We start from the raw sequence: 26467 nt of genomic DNA, 5'->3' as shown, positions 1-26467 counted from the left end.
GAAACGGATCAAACGGGCCGTGTCCAGGTCAGACGTGGGGGGAGGGACATTTCGGAGGCTCCCGTGGACAACCCACAGGTGCCTGATCCGCCAGCTTAAGATCCTCTATATCCCAGGATTCTCTAATGTTTGTCTACATACTGTACTATGTTCAAAGAGCGGTCTTGAGTCTGTGATTAAAAAGAGAAGAGGAAACTCCAGAACCGTAACCCTGAAGCCAAGTTCAGTTCCAGAATGGAGAATTCTCTGGTTGATATAAACTCAAGAGCAATAGAATTCCCAAGATTCCAGACTCAGTGTAGCAAAGAGAACAGCTAATGGTCTGTTCCTCCTCACGACCTCTTGGGTCATTCTTGTAGAATTCAATAGTGTAGAACAGATATGGAGGTCCTCTCTAGCGATGGCTGCCACAGAATGAAGAATTAATTTTTTAAAGGCTTGTTTATTATTATAAAGCAATTGTAAATAAAAATTAGCAAGGCAAAATGATTAAGGACGGATGACTATGATTTACTTGATTTATATCTATAAATATGTGCATATGTGTCTGACATTTTCCCCTTCACAAAACACCCAGAAATCGGTTTTAATTACAGAGACAGCTCTTCGGCAGATGTTTGCACTCACTTTCCTTCAGAGACCCTTTAATAATCATAGAGAAGTGCTGATGATGAAAAACATCAAACAATTCAATCAAAGTGACATAAAAAATGGGCAAAGAAAAATTTGCGGTTTCTCTTGTGATTCATTTATTTATTTTAAATGCATGTGAAAACATCCTCATTCTTCTTAACCACATTTTTTAACATCTTGTTCTGTTTCTGTGTACAAATGCATATAAGCAGCATTTCATCCGAGTAATATATGTTTTTCGGACATGAATAATAATTGTCTTCGAGCATTACCATGGTGTTCTTTATTAAAGGACCTTAGATGGGATTATCCTATACCATTTGTGAAATATTATTGCAATTCATTTTAAAATATATTTTGAAACTTTACTCCGTTCTTCAGTGTCACATGATCCTTCAGAAATCATTATAATATGCTGATTTGCTGCTCAATAAACATTTCTTAATATTATCGATGTTGAAAAGTTGTGCTGCTTAATATTTTTGTGGAAACTAATACTTTTTCAGGATTCTTTGATGAATAGAAAGCTCAAAAGAACAGCATTTATTTAAAATAATTTTTGTAACGAAAATACATACATAAATATGTATATACATGTATATACAAAATATATATATTGGGGTAAGTAAGATATATATATATATATATATATATATATATATATATATATATATATATATATATTTTTTTTTTTTTTTTTTTATCTTACTTACCCCAAACATTTGAACGGTATAGTGTATTAAAAGCAGCAAACACATCTTGATCTTGATACCTTTGTGTCTCTGGCTGCTTCAAAACAAATGCAGCATTGAGTTTGAATAAAGTCTATTTGTACAGGTTTACATTCGTGCTAAATCATGCTATACTTTACACTGAAGTTTGATAAGTATATTAATCTAGTGATGAGAGACGTAGGAAAAACAAGCAGCACTGTAAATTATGGTAATCCCAGATGTTTCACACATACCATGCAAAACATCTGTTGTGTTTGGCAAGAGAACTGAATATCTTATTCTGAGACTCCTCTACTTACAGTGGAATTCAATGTGTTTGAGTGTGTGTGTAAGAAGTGTAAGTGTGTGTGATATACACAGTAAGAAGAGAGGAAGGTTTATCTATATGATCACACTGTTTCAGATGCAGATTGACTTGCCTGTGATAAGAGTGGTATGTCTGTAGTCAATGAAGTGTGCATGAGAGTGTGTTCATATGCAGCTTTTGTTCCTTTGATCTTCAATGTCAATGGATGATGATAAAATAGAAGCAAAGTTTAATGTACTTTTCCCTACCATGGAAAATACTTTGCATATAATCCATATAATTCCATATTATTTTCTATTTAGTCTTAATGATTCTGTAAATTGTTTAGCCTAGTCCATGGCATCACCAGCTTGTCACTGGGGCAGTAGGGACTCTGTACCTTACCCCTGCATTTTATCCCAAAAAAGTGCATTTTATACCTTAGATTAGTAATACCCTTAAGGTACTATGTACTTTTAGATGTAAATAACATACAAAGCTATTTTTGGTTTGGTCGCCACTTTCTGTCCAGTTTCTGTCCAACTATTTCTCAAACTCTATGTTCTTCCTCTCCCTCTCTCTCTCTCTCTCTCTCCCTCTCTCTCTCTCTCTCTCTCTCTCTCTCTCTCTCTCTCTCTCTCTCTCTCTCTCTCTCTTACACACACTCACACACACAAAACCTCACATTCTTTATAGTCTGAACCTCTGCCCTTCAGATTCCATCCAGTCTGTAACACCTATATAATTATGCCACCATTGCGCCCCCTCTGTTGCATGCGGGCCAATAATAGACAGGCCAGGTAGCTCAGCGATGAGGAATTTCACATTGATATTTGATCCCACCGGCCTGTGTGTGGTGAGAGCTATTGGGACACAGTGCTTGTCAGAGTTTGAGGTTTCCTCAGCTCCTTCTGAAACATCTAGAGTAGCTCATAAAAGAGTAATTGATGTTTTATCAAAGCTAATGGCCTATGACAAGCAAAGAAAACAAAAGACACTGAGAATGTTATTGCTGAGGTGTTTGAAGAATTGAGGAGCTGGAAAAATAGGAGACCCCCAAAAATTGGTGGACTGGAGTTTAACGTCCAAAGTTTAACTTTGATGAACAGAAAGTTCAAAAGAACAGCATTTATGTTAAATTGAAATCCTTTGTAACATTATAAATGTGCAATGCTACTTTGGATCAATTGTATTCATCCTTACTGAATAAAAATATTTGTATTCAAAACTCTTACTGAGCCCAAACTTTTGAATTGTAGTGTGTATTTATTAGGCTAGTATACTGTATATTCTGTAATATTATAATATTATCATTATACAGTGACGGAGGAAAAAATAAGCCTACCCAATGACGATGAACGTTTAAAGGTGATTCATGGATTGTGGCAGGTGTGTGTTCAGTTTCGGCTGGCTATGGAAACATGATTCGTTTTGGTCCTCGTATCATCAATCACCTTTAACCCATCTCGTGTCAAAGTGTCTAAATAGCCGACATCTGAAAGTTTACAAAACAAATACATGCGTTCGTTGTGAGAAAGAAACATTTCTCAAATGCACTAAAGATAACACAAACAGCCAGCAAAAATAACTTTGGTATAAAGTTTCTCCTGTAAAAATGCAGTTAAAAAGCATTGCCCACCCTGTGTGGAGATCCAGCTGGCGGAGCTGAGTGGCCGGGTAATGGTGATTTATGAGAGATGTGGGAGGAATGTTTGAGGAGCACATGTGTCTATGACCGCTGTGTGACAGGTGTTGCGAGAGGCCTCGGCGGCTGGCGCAATCAAGCCCACGTTAGCAGTTGTGTTAGCCATTGTAGGATATATAGTCTGTAAACATGTATGTTACTGTTACATGTATGTAACAATATTTATGTGCATATTTGAAAATTGAATTAAAAATTATAAGGTTCTATACATTCAAATGAATAATTAAAATGACATGAAATAACAATGAATAATACTTTTATAGCACTTACAAATCTTGGCTATATGTAGCCTAATGTTATAGCCTACTAATTCATTTTTAACATTTAAAGCTGTATCAAATAACATAATGAACAGACATGAATTAGTAATTTGAGGTAGCCTATATTAATTAATATTGCATATTTATAGTAGACTATTTAAAAACGAATTTTAAAAGTGCAGTTTGTGATTTTTATGTATGTGACAGTGTCGATATTTGAAACCAACCTAAATAACCACACTCCTCCGTTCATTGCTCCGCCCCCAAAATGCAAAAACACACAATACAAGAATGTCTCTTTATCATGGCAGAAGAAGAGAAAAGTAATGCTTTGCAAAAAATAAAGCGAAGATGACAAGCGAATGACAAGAAAGCACAGCGCTGCTTTGGCCTCTCCAGCACTGGAAAGCTTTTCTGATATTAATGCTTTTGCCTGATCATAATCTTCTTTTTCCAGTGATATTCCTCAGAGCCTTTTTTTTGTAATGTCTCTCAGCCATCTCTCTTTCTACAGTCGTTCTTCAAATCTCCCTCTTGCTCACTCTCTCTCCTCCCCCATCACGAGTGACACGCCCCCTACTGCTGATTGGCTATAAGTGTGTTGTGCTGTTCGGTCTGATCAACTTTACTGCACCTTTAACTAATTGAAAACTTTGTAACCATTTATTCATTTGGTAGGTTGAATATCACAATGAGCAGTTTTTTAATGACATGCAAAAAATGAGATGCAAGTATCCAAATATATGGATTGTATCACATCCGGCTTTCTTTAAACTGTGATGTCAAAAAGATTTTGCTAATAGCCCTGCTATCTTTTCAGTGACAGGGCAAATAGAGCGCAACACTAGGCTGCTGTCACTCTTATCAGCTCTCAGGGTCGAACAAAATCAAAGAGATTCCTCTTCCGTCAAGGGCTAATAAATGTCATCACTCAGGGCCACAAAGTATGAAAGCACTGTAAACAGTCTGCATTTGCACTTGAGCACACACCATTCATATTACGTACACATGCGTTCTCCTTCCATTCCCCGTGAGTTCCACCGCGCTGTTGGGAATTGTGAACTGTGAGAGGCTCGCTGTAAAACATTACAAACCAACCACAGCCCTAAATTCCATGAGATGTTTGCTAACCCCATGCCTGTGTCTGAGAGAACTGTGGGGGCTCAGGGGGATGTGATGAATGGGCCGAAGGAGCATGATGAATGTAGCTGCCGGGGTCTGTGTAAATGTGTGTGTGAGGACGGCCATCGGGGTTTGGGTATGCATGGAGGGTTAAGATAAAGCAGAGAGGAGAATCTCACATTGAACTGTGAGGGGGGAAAGAGAGGAGAGACAAGTGTGTGAGAGGACAAAGAAGTGGGGAGATGGGGAAAAAGTTTGTAATTGATCATTTAAAGTTATATAATACATAACTTTATACAGTTTATAATGATCTATTCAATAATCATAAATTAGATGAGAAAATATTTGAATAAACAAAAAGTCAAAATAGATGAAAATTATTTGTTTGTGCAAATAAAATGACTCCATTAAGTCAGTCTGTTCTGCTATTGGACATCCATTTTTCACAATCCAATCAATTTCTGACGGATAAATTCAAGTCCCGTCCTACCTTTTTTCTCATCTTTTTTTACTTTGAAATTTGTTGTATTATGAAAGTAAAATGAATTGCAAATTTCGTATAAAAATTCTACACCATATTTGCCGAATCTTATTTACATCAAAAAATAATAATAATGTGTATATTAATGTGATTTTGTATTTTTTGAGAGATTTTGATACATCCCCTCCAACACACACACATGCATCACAGTTAAAATCGGAACGTTTTCAACATTGATAATAATTAGAAAAGTTTCTTTAGAACCAAATCTTCAAAGCTTTGCCATGGAATAAATTATATTTTAAAACATATTAAAATAGAAAACCGTTATTTTGAATTGTACCCAAATCTCACATTATTACTGTTTTTAATTCATGCAGCCTTGGTGATTATAAGATACGTCTTTCAGAAGCATTAGTAAATATACAGACCCCAAACTTTTGATCTGTAATGTATAGTACGTGGCGTGTAATATGGTAAAAATCCAGATTGAGTGTCTTGAACAGTTTAGGAAATGGATTTGGGTTACAGAGCTGTTCTTTTTGTGAAATCCTTGTTACTCTTGGTCACAGCTTCTCTTTTATGTTGCTGTCCAGATGAGGTAAAAAGACTGCTGGGTTTTGTCTGCTTCACGGCCCCAGTTAACCTCCATAACATACTACACTCTCTACTTATGAACTTTTATATGCAATATACATTCTGTAGTTGTCTGTTCATGTTCTTGTTATATAAACCCTCCAGTTACATCTGTCTTTTCTCATTGTGCAACCTCAACTTTGTTTTATTAGGCCTTTATATTTTATTTAATATTTTATTATGTATACCCTATTCCAGAATATTCTGTAATCTTGGATCTATTATTGTAGTTTAACTTCCAACCGTTCTCTCACACATATCTTTAAATGATGTTCCTGTGGGGTTGGCTGCTGGTCTTTGGCAGTAAGTCACAGTTCTTTATGTAGCATGGCAGGAGGGCCCTTTTTAAGGTTGTTATAAATTGGCAGTATGCAATAATAATTTCACCAGTCCTGCAGAACATCTTTGAAGGGTCGCTCTAAGGTGCACGATTCTAAGTTATATAGACAGCAGGTCAACAGGGGTGGGCTCTTACACAACCCTAGATCTGGCGTGTCACACTGGTTAGCACATGGAAAATAAAGCAAACTCTCTCTTTATTTTCTTCTTCATCTTCTTCTTCAAAAAAAGAAGTAAATACCAGTCAAACCTTTGGACACACTTATGTGTTCTTTACTACTATTTTACACACTGTAGAATGTGTCATCAAAACTATGAAATAACAAATGATAGATAGATAGATAGATAGATAGATAGATAGATAGATAGATAGATAGATAGATAGATAGATAGATAGATAGATAGATAGATAGATAGATAGATAGATAGATAGATATAGATAGAATAACATCTAGACATATTTACCGTTTTCACAGATGGAGTTCAGACACTGTCTGGTTAAGTGATATAAATGACTAGTTCCTCTGTTCTGCACATGGGAAAAGCAACAGCAGTGCAGATCCTCAAAGTCTACTTTCCACCAGACACTATAGAAAGGTATTTTATCATAGTTATCCCTTTAATAGATCCCCAGCTAATAGACATCCATACGTTTTCAACACGTATATTCCACACTGATGTCAGATTGTGCGTATGATTTTTCAGGTAGGAAACACTGCCGCCGTGTGGTGAAACTTCAAATGAAACCGTTTCGCAAGTGCAGATTGTGGAAATGCCGAATGGCGCTTCTGAGTCGCCGTATTATTCTCAACTCAAATCGTTGGTTTTAAACAAAATTGTTTTTATGCTCATATTTGAGGAACAAACTACATTTACGAATATACATTTATTTATAGATGTAACTAATAAATAAATGAGTTTTATATTTTCAACACTACCATATTCTTTTTCCATATTTAAAAAAAATATGGAAATATTTTTTTGTATTCAACATATAAACATTAACTGGAATAAAAGAGAAAAAAGTAAATAAATGATAGCACTTACTCGAATAATACGTCAAATATAACTCAATAAACAAAGAAATATCAGATGTACAAATACTGAAATATTACAATATTGCTTTTATAATGTGATTTTTACTAACTAAAACTATAAGGTTAAAAAAGTCACAAATTAAAAATAAATGAAAACGTCTCTGATTTTTGCATATTCATTGCATTGAAAGCGGAAGTTTCATTGTGATGTCACGTTTACGTGTTCCACGTCACGGAAGTCACAGACATGATCCATTTGCAGCCCAAACCGAGCGGATAATTTGGGTTGTCGGTCTTGTAATGTTGTAGTACTTTACAGGATATAGGCTCAGGACTGCATTGGTCTAAAAGAGAGCCGAAAACTCTCGAAATCGGAGGCGTTGAGTTGCTGGGCGAGCCCGCCTGCCGTTTTGCAGGCTAGCTCGCTAACCTTAGTTAAGTAGCCAGCAGCCTTGACGACGAGCTGAGTAACTAATATCAAGACAGCCATCGAGGCAGCTTGTACTTATTTCATTATACCGTCCTCTTGTATTGCGTAGCCATGGCAACTCGGCGACTGACCGATGCCTTCTTATTAATGCGGAACAATGCAATCCAAAACCGGCAGATTTTGGCTGAGCAAGTGAGTACATACGACCCCCGTCGTACTCTGAATACACGTAGCAATGCTGCGGTGAGTCTAACGTTCATTGTCTGAATTGAATGTTTTCGCGTGTGTGTGTTGGATTATCAGCTAGCTTGACAACATCCCTAGCTAGTGATGTTTGTTGATGTCAGTTGTCCAACAAACCTCCACTGTTTTGTTTGCTGTGTGCGGAGCTGGCAGGTCTGTGCTAAACAGCTAGCTGATTAAGAAACTGTTTTCATTCAGTCGCATTTTGATTTAACTCACACGGGAATGGCAACGGAATTACTAAAAAGGTGATGATCGTGCTAGTTTGTGGACGTTTAGATCATATGCATCTCATCATGATGCCAATGACCCCACAATAACGTTAACTTAAATCACCCCCTTAAATATAAAGCAGGTTTATATTTTCTGATCCATTTATATATATATATATATATATATATATATATATATATATATATATATATATATATATATATATATATATATAACATATATGTATATATGGAACAATATTAAACATTATATTATAAGAAGTTGTCATTGTAGCAAAAATAAGTGATGAAAATATTAGCTGGGTAATATTTACCTCGTATTAAGTCTTGTGTGTGTCACTTGATATTATGAAATTGTAATGTGAAATTCAGTATACACTAACTTACCGTTCAAAAGTTCGATTTTAAAAAATATATTTTTTGAAAGTAGTCTATTCTGCTCACCAAGGCTGCATTTATTTGATTAAAAATGCAGTAATATTATAACAATGTAAAATAACCTTTTTCTATGTCAATGTTTTATATTAAAATGTATCTTTGCTGAATAAAAGTAATAATTTATTTGACAAAAGTCGTACTGACTCCAAACATTTGAATAGTAGTTTGTTAATTTTTACTGAAATTTGTAATGATGATATAACATAATTTTAATAAAACGTATAGCCTATACGTTCTGGTTATCTGGGAGTTTATATAATATAATGTTAAAATAGTTAAATTTTTATACAATCATAATTTATGCCTCCCCTTAAATGACTCGAAGCTGTTATAATACCAGCTGTTTATGCATTTAAATACATAATTAATAACTGTAATGGTGAGCTTTATTGCTACATTTATAAAAGGTTTTTGTGAGACAGCTTATTCAGAGCAGCTCCATGACCGGTATGAAAGTGAGGCTGTGAGGGATAGACTTGCCGTGTTTCAATGGCATCCGCTGTATAAAGCTCCTAGATTACTTACAGTTTTCCACAGCTTATATTGTCGGGAGTTTTTTGTCAACTGAAATTTCTTGGAAAGATATTTTTCCAGTGTTTCATGAGCAGAACAATCCAAAAACACATTAAATAATAGTACATTCCATAGAAGAGATGCATGTCTGTCCCTCACAGCCTCGTTTCATTCCCATTAAAAATCAAAGATGGCGCTGCTCTGAATAAGGTCTATTCTTTGGTCTAGTTATGTTTTTGCCGTTCTAAAAATGAGAATCCAGAGGAAGGCAGTATGTTTTGTCTTCCAATCTTCCATAGATATTTCCTACAGATTAGCTTCGTATCACATTTTTCTTTCTCTTTGATGCTGGTGGGCGGCCTGGTATCCAGCATGATTTTAAATAGTCCTGTAACTTTATAGAGGCAGGGTTCCTCAAATCTTGCCCTGGAGTGGAGGGCCAATGCCCTGCAGTGTTTAGCTCCAACCCTGATCAAACACACATGAGCAAGCTAATCCAGGTCTTCAGGATCAGCAGAAAATCACAGGTAGGGGAGTTTGATCAGGATTTGTGCAGTGGCCCTCCAGAACCGGATTTGACAAACCCTGTATTGATTGGGTCTTGACAGACAGATCTGTCAGTGCGATGTTTGTACCTGTGGAGAGTGACAAAGTTACTAGCACGGGCGTCATTCCAATCATATATCACGCCTGCTTGTGTTTTGTCTGGTGTAGTGGCTCCGTTCCTTACCGTCTTGCATGTTGATTTTTCCCTGTTTGCACTTCTTGTGATCTAATTGAGCACTTCTTGCACTGTCTTGCTAAAATCCTTACTGAATCTTCTGCTGTGCATTCATTGTTCAGATCTACAGTAATCGTGTCACTTTGTTGATTTGGGTTAAAAATAGGATTTATCTTCCAGCTTAATCATTTTACAAATTCACTAACATAAGAAAATGGGTTGATTTTTTACAAACCTAATATCTTATCTAGTGAATTTATGATTCAGTAGCACAATTATACAGTAGGATTTAGATGTTGAAGTTATTGGGCTGGAATGGACAAATCTTTCATGCCTTGAACTTTATAGCAACGTTATGCATTTGAATTTTATATACATAATGCACATAGTAGTTGTATGTGTATATGTATATCCATCTTCTACAATATAAATGCATTTACTGTTTTTTTTGTTTTGTTCCTAATTTGTCCAGTTCTGTCCAAGTCCTGCTGTCAGTCTTTTTGATGCTGATCACTGCTTTTTGTCTTGGGCTCCTTTGCTCTCACTCCTCTTGTCCCTCCCCTTCTCTCTATCTCTCCTCTCATTGGATGGGACTTCGCCGGGCTCTTCCACTCACATTAGGAGTTTGATGAGGTAACCTTGATGTTTTAACCTAAGTTAATGGGTAGCTAGATCTGAATCGACGTCCCATTGTTAATCTCCGCCCCCTTGATTACGTTTGCTAGTTTAGACTAGCTTTACAGAACTTCCTGTTGGGAAGAATTAATTCATGTTAATTTATCACCATAAAAATGTTGATCTACATACTTATTACGAGAGAATGCATTCAAAACTATCCAAACACAAACAAATTACATAGACTTGCATTACAAAAGAGCAAAAGCTTGTCTGATAATAATGGAACAATAGTAGGATAATGTTCGGTTCCATTTTTAAGGCGGGGCTTAGTAAAGGGTCAGTTTTTGTGCAGAAATTGAACACCATCATTTATATCCTTCACTCCTTGTGTTTTTTGTTTATTAAATATTTTACCTAATTTGATAATGCTTTCAGCTACCAATAATAATACTAGGGCTGGGTATCGATTAAGATGTCCTGATTCCAATTCACAAGAATCTCCATTAAAATCTAACTAATATAAATTTAAAAGATTATTAAAGACAAGTAAACGGTTATTCATAAAAAAGAACAAATAATCAAACTACAAGCAAATAGCACAAATAAATAAATAGAACAAAGATATGAATAAAATAATCAGTGCTTTTCAGGTTTTGCAGGTATATTAACATTAGTTTTCAGGTACAGAAATTGAATATAAAGTAATCAAATGTAAAACAACACAGCATGTAATCTTTATTGTACAAATTAAATAAAGGTTAATCCTTATTAAATTTACAAAAAAAGTGTTTCAGTGAAGAGCAGTGAGTGATTTCTTTGTCTTTTGTAGTTTGATTAACATTAAAAACACAAGACAGCTGGAATATTAGACTGTTGTCACTTAAAGACAAATGCACAGATCCAATATAATGATACACATGCGCTGCTTTCTCTACTGTTTACGTTCACTTAAGCCATAAGTATGTGTACAGGATACTCGCGAAGGCGGGCATTTGATATAAATCTGTGTTAATTTGTCTGTTCAAGCGCAATGAGATGTGAAAGATAGGCTAATCAATTTTATTGTTTGCATGCTGTCTGAGAGTGTCTGTCACTTTGAATGTGTGTGAACTGTGAACACATAGCGCGCTAGCTCTCTTTCGGGTCTTCTTGCGCATGAAGGCGCACATGAATCCGCCATGTTAGGCACCGAATGAATGACAGGGTCCCCACTGTCTCGCAAGGTAAATAAGAGGATCACATCTAGCGGAGAAAACTAGTGATAAGATTAACATCAATAAGATATTATGTTCAAAGTTTTGCGGAAATAAATACGGAAAAAAGATCGATCAGCCCTAAGTAACAAATAATGCAAATACATTTTACAGGTTTACCGTATTTAAATGTATTGCACAGATATTCTCAACAAAGAAATGTGAAGTTTGCTGACTTGTCTCTCTGTCTGTTAGTTGGCTGATGATCGTATGGCCCTGGTGTCAGGCATCAGTTTGGATCCAGAGGCTGCTATCGGTGTTACGAAGAGACTCCCGCCTAAATGGGTGGAGGGAGTGGATGAGGTAATTATATGATTGTTTTAAGTGTTCTTAAAAAGAAAGGATGTGATGCATTGTTGATCAGTGACATTAAAGGAATGTTCCGGTTTCAAAACAAGTTAAGCTCTACCGACAGCATCTGTTGAATGCTATAAATCACTACAGAAAATCATTTAGACTCATCCTTTAGTGAACAGAAGGTTATACAGAAGGTTAAACTACCATTTTGGGTTAATTAAGATTTTTTAAAAAATGTATTACTTTTATTGAGCAAGGACATATTAAATTGATCGAAAGTGACATCAAAGACATTTATAATGTTACAAAAGATTCATCATAGAATTCTGAAAAAAATATGAAGCAGCACAACTGTGTTCAACATTGATAATGATAATGTTTCTTGAGCAGCAAATCAGCATATTAGAATGATTTCTGAAGGATCATGTGACACTGAAAAAATTATGCTGAAAATTCAGCTTTGCATCACAGGAATGAACCACATTTTAAATATATATTCAAATAGAAAAGTTATTTGAGATTTGACAATATTTCACAATATTACTGTTACTGTATTGTAGACCGTATGAATGCAGCCTTGATGAGCATAACTAGATCAAAAACATTAAAAAAAATTTACCGACCCCAAATGGTAGTGTATATTAATTCTTAGTGTATACAATTTCTTAATTTTTTTTTACTGGTAGGACCACTGTTCAAGGTGAATGATGCATTTTTTTTATGCATTGCATTCATGCAAATGGATGTATCAGTTAAAATAATTTCGGTATTTATCCTGAACCTATTGATATTTGACTTTCGGATACATAGTCTTCTATCCATAGTCAACAAAGTATGAAAATTAGAAGTAACATTAAGTTTTTAGTTCAGCTGGAATTTTCATTTTATCTCTGTTTGAGACAGACAGTGAATTCCTTGTTCCCACAGATTCAATATGAAATCACACGTATTCGTCAGAAGATGAAGGATCTGGCTAGTCTGCACGACAAACACATGAACCGTCCCACGCTGGATGACAGCAGTGAGGAGGAGCATGCCATTGAGATCACTACACAGGAAGTTACGCAGGTATAATAACACACACATAAATCATGTTTTATAATTACTGTGACATCTGTTAATAACTAAAGAGGTTAAAGTGGACACAGGAAAACTACAGCAATTGATCACTGCACACATCATAAAACTAAACAGTTTTCAGCATCTGCATATGTGTGTGTAGATGTTTCACAGGTGCCAGAGGGCTGTGACGGGGCTGCAGACTCAGAGTCATCACTGTACAGAGCAAGAAAACAGGCTGTTGACCAATGTGGTGTCTTCATTGGCCCAGAGCCTTCAAGAACTGTCAATCAACTTCAGACACACGCAGTCAAGCTACCTAAAACGTAGGTGTATGCACACAGAAACGCAAAATATATGTTGACAGGGCTGTAAAGTGCGACATACACGTGCGACGAAAAAATCAGTCTGTGCGATTAAAAAAATTTACCTCAGAAGCTCACATGCGATACAGTTTTGCATGTGTGTGAGACAGAGCAGCTTTTTTGTGTGAATTGAGGATTTGTTGTGTGCTTGTTTGTGTGTGAAGTTGATCTAGGCCTGTACAATTAACTGAAATGAAACCAAAATCGTGATTTGGCTTAGTGCAATTATTAAATTGCAAAGTTTTAATTAAACAAAGGGCTGTTTACACTACATCGTTTTCAACTAAAAATGGAACACTTTTTTTATGCGTTTGGCTGGTCATTTACCCAACAATGTCGTTTTGGGAGCCTGAAAAGGCAAACTTAGGAAAACAGGATTAAAACTGCAAGTTTTTGAAAGCAATATTATCGTCTCCATGTAAACTACAAAAACTCGAATTTGTGCAAATAGTGACATGTGCATGCATATTACGTGTTCAGTCTACAGGTGCGTAGTGTTTCTTTACAAATAGACATTGACAACTACTGGCCTGGCAGCATAATACAATGTTCTTAGTCATTTTCATGTATTCGTGTGAACGGTGATTGTCATCTGTACGCAAAAAAAAAAGCAAAGGAAAAACGTATCCGTTTTTAGGACATCTTTGTTGTTTACCCTTACACTTGTATTCCTTAGCATCCGTTCATCCTTAAATTGAGGCTCTTTGAAATGCAAAATGCTGACATTTTTCACTGTATGCTCAGTTCTTTGATTTGCTTTTATTTTCAGGCATGAAAAACCGTGAAGAAAGATCCAAGCACTTTTTTGACTCTGGTCCTCTTGTGGAGGAAGATGAAGATATTGCGTTATATGACAGAGTGAGAATGCTGTACAAATACTCTACATATCCTTAATTCTTTCATCTCTAATTCCTCTCTAATAAATAATAATTTAAGTATTTATACAACATACATGTTTACATATTGGGGACCATATTGATAATCAGCCAATCAGTGTTTTTGTTTATTTTTTATTTTGCACTATTGTTGGAAGCAGATAATATCCATTTTAAACATCATACTTTATGCCAAAACTATTAAACACTTATATAATAAAGTTTTGATGCCTTATGTCCTTAGCTTGTAAATTCTAAATTCCAGACTATTTGAGTAAATGCTGTATAGATTTATATTTGATATTGCCCATAATATGAAATATATATGTGTGTATATATATTATCATTATTGTCAGTACACAGTTGACATCTTTCTGTGTTTGACTAAGTGTCTTTCTCAATCTCTTAGGGATTTACAGATGACCAGCTAGTTCTGGTTCAGCAGAACACAGTGATTGTAGAAGAGCGGGAGAGAGAAATTCGACAGATCGTTCAATCCATCTCTGACCTTAATGAGATATTTAGAGATCTGGCTGGAATGGTTGTTGAACAGGTCAGTGTTCTTCTTGATGGAATAAAATATTAAATAAAGCAGGTTCCATCCTTAACTTGTACAGTTTTAGATTCTTTATATATATATATATATATATATATATATATATAATATTATGTGTATAGGTATATACAGCTAGGGAGCTGATTGAAACTCACCCTGGGTCCCCAGGAGCAGGGTTGAAGACCTCTGCATTAATGTCAATGTATATATTCAATTCAGGGCACAGTCCTCGACAGAATCGATTTCAATGTCGAGCAAGCTTGTGTCAAAACAGACGAGGGGTTGCAGCAATTGCAAAAGGTGAGGCCCTTATCAAGCCTGATGATGTGTTAAGCAACATATCAAGGGTTAATTGCTTACATTTACTTTTTCAGTAACTTGAGTAATATTAATGGACTTTGCAATATCCACATGACAGTTTAAAAGTAATATCGCATAGTGGAGATAAAAAGCACACTAAATGTTTCTCTTTTCTTTGTTAGGCTGAACAGTACCAGAAGAAAAACCGCAAGATGTTGGTCATTTTAATTCTCTTTGTCATCATTGTTATTCTAATACTTGTTCTGTTCGGGACAAAGTTTAGTTAAATCATTCCATGGCCTCTAGGAGGGATCTACCAGTATGTATGAGGAAAAAAGACGTATTTCTGTGTGAGTGTAAAGGTATGCATGCTGACTTTCAAGAACATTGTTTGAGGGTGGATTAATTTTTGAACAGATGGAGTTTAAGTTTTAAAGTACTACACAACAAAATGAAGCAGATAAGGACGCCCACTGCTGGCCACCGAGTGCAGTGTCTGGAGACGGTTCATGGGTTTAATTCTCCAGTGTTAGTACCCGGGTTCCTTTCAGTTGGAACCATCAGAGGGCCGGTTTTCTTCATTTGTCCCGCACAAGCACAGCACTTATGAGCATGGATGCAAGATGGCAGCATGTTTGTCGCAACTGCCCTTGTCATCTAATTTGAAGAGTAAACATGAAGACAATGGGAAAAGATAAGGTATCCTCAGAGGTCTGTAGCTCTTCTTGAACATGATCATATGTGCTTGGGTGAATCTTCAAAGGCATATCCAGGTCATATTTCACCATATTAGAAAGAAATATGAAATTATATACAGCATTTCCAAAATAAACTGTTAATTCTTCATATTTTCCCATTCTTTTTTTTTATTCTTTTTGCATTGTGAATCACATTTCCCCTCTGTTATCATTACTGTAATGCATAATTAATTTTTTAAGCAAAAATTAAAAAGTACAGTTGCAGTATTACAGTATTTTTACTGTATAACAATTATACAAATCTAATCGGAATCACCATTAACAATAATGTAAAGGAAAGTGAATAAGCAGGAATGGGCTTAATGGACATAAAAATAAATTCACAATGCAAACTCGTAATTTATATTCTTTTGAATTTGGGGTTAAATTTCACCTGAGTCACACTTTCTTGGTTTGAGTAGTGAGTATCTACAGTGAAATCTGCCTTTGAATCTTGAGATCTTGTTTGTAGGTTAGGATGTGTGTGTTTAATGTGATGTCACAAAGTCTGTGTTTTTCCACAACTCAATCTTTTGTAATTTCCACTTTCCACTGTATGTTTGTGCGTGTGTGAGAGGAGATGCACTGACACTCAATCAACCATGGAGGAAGTTGAAGACTGAGGAATGAGGAACACATAGTCGAAGCATGTTCTTTCTACAAAACTTTTAATTTTTTTTCTATTTGGTAAAATGTATAGCATTGGGATTATGACCGGTAATGAATGAACTGAATGTTACATTGTCCTTTATGAGCGTTGATTACCAAGCGTATTTTCTCTGCTCACGTCAGCGGAGATGTATAATGTACCATCATGTGTTTGTCTATGTTTTAATGGCAGTGTTGTCATGATATCAGTATCATTTCAGTGAAAAGCAGGAGTGAGTCATCAAGATTTTCTGCTTCACTCTCTGTTCCTTGCCTTAAAAAGTGGACATCTGTGTTTGTGCACTAAACTTGGATGTTTTTTTTAAAAGCTTTGCTTGTCCATGTTTCATTGGTGTTGTCGCAACCGTATCTTTCAGTCTGACCTTTGATCTTAAACTTTGACATTCAGTCCCAGACTGAAGCTCAGTCAGGTCTTCTGACTGACTGTACAACTACTGTCCCCTGGACAAGATTAAATTATTTATTTTAGATGCAAATACGTGTACAGAGTTTATGGAGTTGGATTGTTGTCTGTTGGTAGCAATGTCTGGAACCTGGGCTGTTTTTGTTATATTGTAATGATGATTTACTTTTTTCTGTCCTTTCAAAAATCAATTATTGTTGGCTTTTGTAAAGGGTAGTTGCACCACTACTGTATGATGGGGTAAAATGATTACGTTGACCAAGATCCTGAGAGTTTATTTTAGAAGGTAAAGAGAACATATAACTGCACATTCAAGGCTTAAATCCATTTCAAGTGGTTTTCTCCATGGTTTTGGTGTGAAACCCAGTGTGAATATTATAATATTTTTCTGCCATTGCGGTACTACTGTATGCTATTTGAACCTTATGTAAACATGTTTTTAATGAAATTAAAACAAATATATATATATATATAGACAAATGTGTGATTTTATGCACTTAATAAGCTATCTACATTCTACACAATGGAAAGGGTACATTTTATAAACCTTTATCACCTTACTAAGACATTGTATTGATTATCAGTTGTCACTCTACATCTCCCAATAATGGCTTATTGGGAGATGTAGAGTGACATCTGATGTTTATGTAAGAAGTTGCTGTTCTGTTATTAAGATCTCATTGTTTTACATGCTGAATTTCATCTTGCGTGTTGGCCGTAAATATCAGCAACAGCACCAAATTTCATATTTTTGCTTTAGTTGGTCGTTGTTTAAAATGTTTAAGCTTCTTGCTATGTCTTTAAATTTTAAGTAGGCCTAACACTTTAAAATAAGGTTTCAGTGTTGCACATTAGTTAGGCTAAATATTAGAACATGAACTAACTACTTGCATTTACTAATCTTATTTGATATTCATTTCAACATTTATTAATACTTTTTTTAAATAAAAAGTTGTATGTGACCATTAGGATTAATGCATTGTGAATAACATAACTTTTGTATTAACTAACTAACAAAGAGTAGGCTAATGAATGTTGTAAGGAATAGGTCTACAATGCACACTGTTAGTTCATTTTAGCTAATACATTACTAATGTTGACAACTGAGACCCTATTGTAGTGTTACCGAACGATAACATGTCGTGGTTCTTTGATACAGGTATTGAATTGAATGTTAGTACAGTATTACGTTTTGCATTTTTATTAGCCACTTTACTGTTCGAAAAACACTGAAAAAAATATATAGATTTAAATAAATAAATAGAGCTCTCAGCACAAGGGCTCGCGAGACGAGATGGAGGTTAAAGTGCATCTTCCTTAAACAGAGACTGTCATTCGCCTGGAAAATGGCGAACGTAATGCTCGAGTTCAAGGCTTCTGCCGGCGACTCTGAGCCGCAGAACCGCCCGGTCCTCATCGTCGGCCAGCTCGCAAATTTGCAACAGATTAACTGGACCCAGGTGAAAGGGAAACTGCAGCCAGTGGTCACAAAAGAGGTACGTAATGTTTAATAAAAAGTAACTACGCTTGTAAACACAGAATGACGTTAGCTAACAGGCTAAAGTTCTGCCTGGACTGACTAGTGTTGTGTAACAGACCGCTAATCTGCATTTACTATTGGAAACGTCGGTTATAGATGAATAAAAATATAATTAAAATCATTTTAACGAATTAAGTTACTATTCTTGACTGACTCTAATTTAATGAAATAATGACTCTTATTTTACAGTTCTAATTTCTTTCCACTAACAAAAGGTGCCATGATTACCCTGTCTATGGATATTGAACATGACAAGACATGGTTTTCTGGAGATGTACAATAGTAATGACACGTTATTCTTTGAAATATAAAGTCCACCGCAATATCATGGTATTTTGGGAATACTATGGTATTCAGGTACTTCCAGTACTATTCAATACCACATACACCATGGTAATATTAATACTGTGGTATTTTTGACATGGTAGCATGACAATATCTTTTTACTTTATACTGGGCATGTCCAGCTGTGATATTCATGAACATATTTTGGAACACATGTAAATACCAATGATTAAGAATGATAATCATTAGGATGCACTGATAGAAAAATTATGCATTATACCGATAGTTCTTTATATTTGACAGCCGATAACCGATATATTGGCCAGTAAATTAAAATACATATTTTTATTTAGTTATTGACGGCCTGATTACAAAACCAGAAGTCTCACCATTAAACGCCATGTCCCAAGCACACAATTATAATTTTAATGTATCACAGACATGCACTGCACATGTTGCACTTAACTGTATTTTCTTTTTTTGCAGTTATCAAAAAAGTTTCCAATCATATTTGAAGCAATTCAAAACCATCATTGCGAACAGTGCGCATCTGAAGTTTCTCACCTGAAGGAAATAATCCATTAATTATCGGCTTTAATATATCGGGCCGATAATGATAACATAAAAATGAACATAAAATGGCCGTTATATCATGCATCACTAGATAATCCTCACAGGAATCACCACATCAGATATTATTATTGTCATACAGCCAGTACTTTCTTACAATTTCAAGCACATCTTGTTTTGTAATTTTTGGTCAAATCCTGATTTGCTGCCTGTGTATGTGATCTATGATATGATGTTATTTTTCTTCACACTGTAGATTAGGTTTCAGGTTTACTAGCAGCTAACATGGCATTGTTATACCATTTTTATGCCACTCATTTTTGTTTATGTGTGTTGTATCTGTATTTGCATTCAGATATGGCAGGCAGCTTTGTCTTCTCTGAACCCCAACCCTACGGATAGTTGCCCGCTGTATTTGAGCCACGCAGCTGTAGCAGCCCTTCCTTCACGAGTCAGCCGCCACAACAGCCCATCATCTGCCCACTTCCTCACCCGTCTGGTCCGAACCTGCCTGCCTGCTGGAAACAACCGCTGCATTGTGGTCAGTCTCATGTCACACCATTATTCATATGCTTATAGTTATAACTCCGATTGTTCAAACTAGGGAAATATTTCAACTGCTTCAGACTGCTTTTGTTTTAATAGCTTGTTGCTAAATGGTTAGTCTTCATTTCCCTTTTCTTTTCCTGATGATTTCCATGTGACGTGAACAATCTCTGTTTAGACAGATCTGTAACAGTAATTCATATGAAATTACATTTTAAAAAGTAAAAAAAAAAGGTAAACATTAAAATCATAGCGTTTCCAAAGTATAATCATAACACGTTAAATGTTAGAATCAAGATACAATTTATTGTTACTTTCTTTTGCAATCAGTAGTATGCCACAAATATTGTTGATGTGGCTTTAAGCATTTCTTCAAATTTCAAATTAGTTAAAATGGTACGTTTATTATTGGCTTCTCAGATGGTGTGCGAGCGTTCTGAAGTGTTCGCATCAGCGTGTGCCATTTCCCGAGCTTTCCCGCTGTTCACCCGCCGCTCGGCGTCTTCTCGCAGGACAGAGAAGAAGCGCGTCGCTGTGGAGTTTGTGTCTGTGGGTCAGGACAACGGCCCGCTGGAGGTCTCCACACTGGAGGTAAAGTGTTCAGATCCACTTCCTCATGCCACAGATCATCAAGTTGTCTACCTTACAATCAGCTCAAGCCACTGTTACTAGTTCATGTATGTTTATGCATCAGCCTATTACATCTGCATGAATGTGCAAGTGTTTGTTTCCAGTGCCTTGCCAATGCAGCAGATGGAGTTCGTCTGGCTGCTCGAATCGTGGACACCCCATGCAACGAGATGAATACGGATGACTTCCTGGAGGCAAGCGTTTCTCCTCGATGTCTGGATATCTCTGTGAAACACAGCTTTTAGTATTATTTGTATAATGTTACGGATTATATTAATATTTTGAATTGGTGTTTATTTTTATATTTTATATTATATTTTATATTTCATTTTAATTTAGGTTGTAATAGTAGGACTTTATCACTTTAATTTTTTTTTTTTTTTGGTAACGCTTTACAATAAGCTTCCATTAGTTAATGCATTAACAATACATTTGTTACAATATTTATTAATCTTTTTAATGTTAGTTAATAAAAAATACAACTGTTCATGTTAGCTCAGTCCATTAAATAATATGAACAGATACAGCTTTTGCTAATGTATTAGTAATTTACCATAGTAGGGAAAACGCATGCTATGGTGTATAGTAAAGCATTGATTTTATCTCGCTGCTTTGACTTTTTCTTTGGTGGAGTGAATTAATGTGGTTTACCTTATTGTAAAGCGTTATGTTTTTTATTTTTAGTTAGTTGTAGTTTTAATTTATTTTTATTTCAATTTCTCATTTTTAGTTAAGGGTAACAACACTGAAATTGTTGAAATGGCCTTTTCCACTTCAATGGATATTTTATGCAATCTTCTGCAGGAAATCAAGGCAGTGGGGAACGGTTTAGGCATCACTCCAACTATAATTAGAGGAGAAGAACTGAAACAAAAGGGCTTTGGAGGTAATCATGAGTTTTTAAAAAAAAAGTCAGCAGATTTGCTGACCTATGATGAAAAAGATGAGCTTGCGTTCTCATCACAAGATAAGTCAAAGGATATGTTACTTTACAACTGCTGACTTCGGGCTTATTCCTCCAGATGAGGTTTTTCTGGCATGTAAAGGAAAATTGTGCATGTCATTTTAAGCTTGAAAATGCAAGCGAGCATTACCCTGTGCATATATTTATGTGTGCAAAATCCCTTTCTCTTTAGGCATCTATGGAGTTGGTAAAGCTGCCCAGCATCCTCCTGCATTGGCTGTTCTTAGCCACACCCCTTCAGGTGCCACACAGACCATTGCCTGGGTGGGCAAGGGCATTGTCTATGACACCGGGGGTCTCAGCATCAAGGGCAAAGTAAATACCGCACCTCACCGTCAGCCTAGTAGTGCACTAAAAGATGGGCAGAACACTCAATATGTTTTTTTCTTAAAGGTGACGTAGTGTGTAATTTTTGGGGGAGGTAGTCATATTAAACCCATTCCACTGTAATGTGCAGCATAAACTAAAGTAACAAATTTCACAAAAAAATGCCATCAAAGTGAGAGTACGTCAGACCAAAGACGACAGATGTTTTGCAGTGCTGTTTGGTGTCGCTAGAGGCACAGAAATGACACTTCACCTTAAAACACCACGCTATATCTGCAATTACAACTTTTAAGATTATTGGTTTTTACATTCGTTTTTTTTCCTCTAGACCACAATGCCAGGAATGAAGAGAGACTGTGGAGGAGCCGCGGCCATTTTAGGAGCTTTTAAAGCTACTGTTAAACAGGTACTGCAAAAGTATTTGGTTGATTTGGCATAGTGAATACTAGTTGCATTAGTGTTTACATTACAAATGCGCCATCTTCGTCTCTGACCACACCCGTATTTGAAATCGCATCCCACAAAGCGGATCTTAATAGCCCAGGTTTTAACCTGACGTTGACTTCTGTTTTGTCTCAGGGTTTTAAGGACAACCTTCATGCGGTCTTCTGCCTGGCTGAGAACTCAGTGGGACCTACAGCCACTCGACCAGATGACATACACACTCTGTACTCTGGAAAGTAAGTTTTGGCATGTCAACTACTGATGTATAACTGGTTGTGTCCTATCCAGCAACATGCACTTTGACTAAAACTAATGTGTGTTTCCATTGCTTCTCAGGACAGTGGAGATAAACAACACCGATGCTGAAGGGAGGCTGGTGCTCTCAGATGGTGTTGTATATGCAAGCAAAGATCTCTCTGCTGACATCATACTGGACATGGCAACGCTGACCGGCGCTCAGGTGTGTTCATGCTGACATATTAGTCTGTGAAGATCTTTCTTAAGCCTGAATATATATTAACTCCATATTCAATTTCAAAGCAGTCATCTTCAATGAGATGTGTGAGTACAGGTTTTTACAGGTTTTGACTAAGAACAAGATCTGGTATATTGATATAAAGTGTTTGAGACAAGCTTATCAGATAACGCATTGCTGTTTTAAACGGCTTTATGGCTGTTGCACTTTGGATCTCAGCAAAAACTGGTTATATCTTAACTTGGACATCATGTGATTGTCTTCTCTTTTTTTAAAGAGTTTACTCTGAATAACTACTTCTTTGTCATGTGGTTTAGTCACTGGGATCCTCACTGCTGCTGACAAAAATCCCTTTGAATATTATGATGATCAGTGTTGCTGATGTACTTCTATTCAGAAATTATGCATTAAATTGATCAAAAGGGACCGTAAAGGCATGTATAATGTTAGAAAATATTTATATTTCAAACATGCTATTCTTTAGAACTTTCTATTCAACAAAGAACCCTGAAAAAAATCGCAGCTTCCACCAAAATATGTTTTCAACATTGACAATATTAAGAAATGTTTCTTGAGCAGCAAATCAGCATATTAGAATGATTTCTGAAGGATCATATGACACTGTAGACTGGTGTAATGATGCTGAAAATTCAGCTTTGCATCATAGAAATAAATTACATTTTAAAACATTATATGAAAATAGAAAACATTTTAAATTGTAATAATATTTTACAATATCTCTGCTTATATCTATGTTTGAACAAATAAATGCAGCCTTGATGAGCATAAGAGATTCTTTAAGAAAAATAATCTTGCAGGCCAAAAGCTTTGATCTGTTGTGTTTATACTGCATTTTATATCAACATGTAATTTCATTCTTAGATGGAATAGCCACTTTTCTTTATCCATTTAATTCCCAGTCAAAAAAAGTAAAGTCCCGCACTACTCAAACATCCTGTGTCTGGCCTTTAATGTATGCCGTTTCCTCCTGTAGGGAATCTCCACAGGGAAGTATCACGCTGCTGTGATGACCAACAGTGAGCAGTGGGAGGCGGCCTGTGTGAGAGCGGGCCGCAGCAGCGGAGACCTGGCACATCCTCTGGTCTACTGTCCCGAGCTTCACTTCAGTGAATTCACCTCAGCTGTGGCCGACATGAAGAACTCTGTGGCTGTGAGGAAAAAAGGATGAGATGGGATTGGAGTGAAAAGGGGATAAAGAGTGTTTTATTTTGTGTACTTTTTAATTATTTATTTATTTTTCTATATTTATATTATTCTATTGCTGTCTGGACTAATAATTGTCAGTTCTCCACAACCTAGGACAAAATTAAATTTAAATATTTTTATTTTTTATTTACCTTTGACTATTTATCTTTTTAAATAATTGCTTGTTATTTTAGTTTTATTTGTATTTTTTTGTATTATTTATTGCTGTCTGAACTGTAATAGTCAGTTCTTCACAACCTAAGACAAAATTTAATTTAAATAGTTTTAAATTTAAATTTTAAATAGTAATTTAACGTTTTTGCCTGAATTGACTTTAAGAGTGTTCTGTGTCCACAGGACCGTGAGAATGCGCAGAGCTCCTGTGCTGGCCTCTTCATTGGCTCTCATCTGGGTTTTGATTGGCCAGGCATTTGGGTGCATGTGGACATCGCTTCACCTGTTCATGCTGTGAGTATATACTGAGCATAATTTGAAATTAAGCAAATTTCTTATTAATAACTCATCAATGTGGATTGTCAACAGGGGGAGCGAGCCACTGGTTTCGGTGTGGCCATGCTCTTGTCTCTGTTCGGCCAGGCGTCTGAGGACCCCTTGCTCAACTCTGTGTCCCCGTTGGGGGCCGGAACAGTCAAACCTGCCTCCGAAGACCAGATGGGGAGGGATTGCAAGAGGAGGAGACTCATCTAAGATGAATTCAACAGTTCTTAATCTTCGAAACAAAACGTCAGTTATGCCTTGTACATGTTCTTTCACAAATGTTACATCTATTAGACACACACACACACACACACACACACACACACACACACACTCCTTGCCCTATACCATCCTGTACTGACCAGCACAAATAACCTCCCTCAGTAAAGTTGACAGTATATAGTTATGAATTTAAATAAAAGTGCAACGTTGTCTCGATGTTTCGTAATGTAGTACATGTGAATCTCTTTAGTTGCCATAAGAAATTTTGCAAGGAGCACCTGATACTGCAAATACTGTACCAAGGTCTTCAATGTCTCTTTTTTTTTCAATAAGAAACAGTTTCGTTTCAAACATAAATGATGACACAATCACAATATCAGTGTAAGTGATGCTTTTGTTCTACACTAAATGTGTGCTGACGGCCATATCCACTTTTGATGCCAATCTTGTAAGTGTGGCAAATGAAGAATATGGAATGTGAATGATAAAATCTTTTTACAGTAAATGGTTAAAAAAAAAGTTTGTTCATGTTTCTTGATGCAATTATAACATAAAATCTACAGGTTGTGCATAGGGGCATAACATCACAATCAATTTATAACCACCAATTAAATTCTATTAAATACTGGAACATTGATTTGTAGTCATTAATTAGAAATTTGTTACTAATAAATTGTATGTATTTTTTCTGATAAACAAGGTTTCATCTCTTCAAAACAAACTAAATGTAAAGTTACCAAAGTTTTTATATTTATGATATGTAGAAAGATGGATTTTACATGTGTATATGTATGTGATTGATAATGATTTTTGTATTGACATTTGAAAGAATGTATTGAAAAAAAGATTTAAATGTTAAATAATTTACACTTTAAACCTCACAAGACCACTCCTGATAGTCATTATCAGACTGTCTTTATGCTGATTGTATAGAACAGCAATGAGAATAATCAAGAATTTTACATTTCTTCTATGATCAGGCTCAATCAGTAGATTTTCTTTTTTCTTCCTTGTGAACTGAATAGAATGCCAAGGTCTGGGGGAGAATAAAAGTCAATAGATTCTTCCACGGGTTCCACTTTAACAGACAAATCTGCTTCAGATTTAATTTCAGCCTTCTGAGGAACATCTTCCATATTTACAACGATGTTCTGGCGAATTGTGATTTGCATGGGTGGCAGAGCAATGAAGCTCTGAATGATGTCTTCTGGTGATGCGCCGGGCTTCACTGTGAGCACTGATCTGATGACCTCGTCTTCAATGCTTGCTTCCACAACATTTCCCGTTTCTGGTTTAAGATCCAGGTGACCACTGATCCTCATAATGATGGCAGGGGGTTTATAATGCTAATTGCATGAGAAACAATATACAGTGGGGCTTGACAACGTCACAACCTTGAGTGTATGTGAACGAGGACAAATGAAGATATTCTTAATGTTCACTCCAATGATTTCACATTTAATAGTTTCTGTTGGCACTTGCACAGCAACTGCTGTACCTTGAGATGGGATGTTGACAATCTGTGTTTTTTTGGTAGTTGAAAGGGATGTTTTGCCCATGAACTTTCCCACAGAGACGTTTGTGATGTTGTACCATTCTCCAACAGTAATGTGCTCACACCAGAACGTTAGACTACTGTAGTCTGTAGTGTCTGCTACAGTACACTCAGTTCTTGGAAGATACCGTCCATCCCATATAACTCTGTTTCCCTTGCGCACCTCCTGGATAATCTTTGCATTGATGTTGACCTGTGCAATATGCAGAAAACAAGTAGATGCGTATGGGACAGTGACATGACTTTTTTCATGGTCTGGAGT

The 26467-nt window shown here is 36.0% G+C and overlaps 2 protein-coding genes across 7 annotated transcripts; both read left to right on the top strand.

Annotated features, from left to right (window-relative positions):
• Positions 1–7433: 7433 nt before the first annotated feature.
• Positions 7434–17411, top strand: stx16 (syntaxin 16). 6 transcript variants are annotated; one of them, XM_077197930.1, is made up of 9 exons: positions 7454–7906; positions 10433–10444; positions 11878–11985; positions 12907–13047; positions 13202–13364; positions 14173–14261; positions 14688–14831; positions 15054–15134; positions 15317–17411. In XM_077197930.1, exons 1-9 carry the CDS (start codon positions 7775–7777, stop codon positions 15419–15421), a joined length of 975 nt encoding a protein of 324 aa, XP_077054045.1. In that variant the 5' UTR covers positions 7454–7774; the 3' UTR covers positions 15422–17411. The 6 variants fall into 6 exon arrangements, with proteins under 6 accessions (XP_077054047.1, XP_077054050.1, XP_077054046.1 ...); XM_077197932.1 differs by lacking the exon at positions 10433–10444 and having other exon boundaries at positions 7434–7855; XM_077197935.1 differs by lacking the exon at positions 10433–10444 and having other exon boundaries at positions 7446–7859.
• Positions 17412–18263: 852 nt separating this feature from the next.
• npepl1 (aminopeptidase like 1) lies at positions 18264–25346 on the top strand. Its single transcript, XM_077197929.1, has 12 exons — positions 18264–18439; positions 19694–19879; positions 20305–20475; positions 20619–20708; positions 21319–21400; positions 21651–21793; positions 22134–22211; positions 22385–22485; positions 22586–22709; positions 23719–23895; positions 24288–24398; positions 24474–25346. Exons 1-12 carry the CDS (start codon positions 18290–18292, stop codon positions 24636–24638), a joined length of 1578 nt encoding a protein of 525 aa, XP_077054044.1. The 5' UTR covers positions 18264–18289; the 3' UTR covers positions 24639–25346.
• The last annotated feature ends 1121 nt before the right edge of the window (positions 25347–26467 follow it).

Source organism: Siphateles boraxobius, unplaced genomic scaffold (assembly GCF_051911475.1).
Source record: "Siphateles boraxobius isolate OS27281-9 unplaced genomic scaffold, OSU_SipBor_1 41, whole genome shotgun sequence".
NCBI classification, from domain to species: Eukaryota; Metazoa; Chordata; class Actinopteri; order Cypriniformes; family Leuciscidae; genus Siphateles; species Siphateles boraxobius.
This window is presented reverse-complemented; position numbering and strand designations above follow the sequence as displayed.

Excerpts from the sequence above, each read along its gene's own strand:
- npepl1 (XM_077197929.1), top strand. The coding sequence starts at position 18,290 with ATGGCGAACGTAATGCTCGAGTTCAAGGCTTCTGCCGGCGACTCTGAG. Across the intron at positions 18,440-19,693 it reads AGCCAGTGGTCACAAAAGAG|ATATGGCAGGCAGCTTTGTC; the intron begins GTACGTAATGTT and ends ATTTGCATTCAG. Across the intron at positions 22,486-22,585 it reads CACACTCTGTACTCTGGAAA|GACAGTGGAGATAAACAACA; the intron begins GTAAGTTTTGGC and ends ATTGCTTCTCAG.
- stx16 (XM_077197930.1), top strand. The coding sequence starts at position 7,775 with ATGGCAACTCGGCGACTGACCGATGCCTTCTTATTAATGCGGAACAAT. Across the intron at positions 14,832-15,053 it reads CTGGAATGGTTGTTGAACAG|GGCACAGTCCTCGACAGAAT; the intron begins GTCAGTGTTCTT and ends TATTCAATTCAG. Across the intron at positions 15,135-15,316 it reads GGTTGCAGCAATTGCAAAAG|GCTGAACAGTACCAGAAGAA; the intron begins GTGAGGCCCTTA and ends TTTCTTTGTTAG.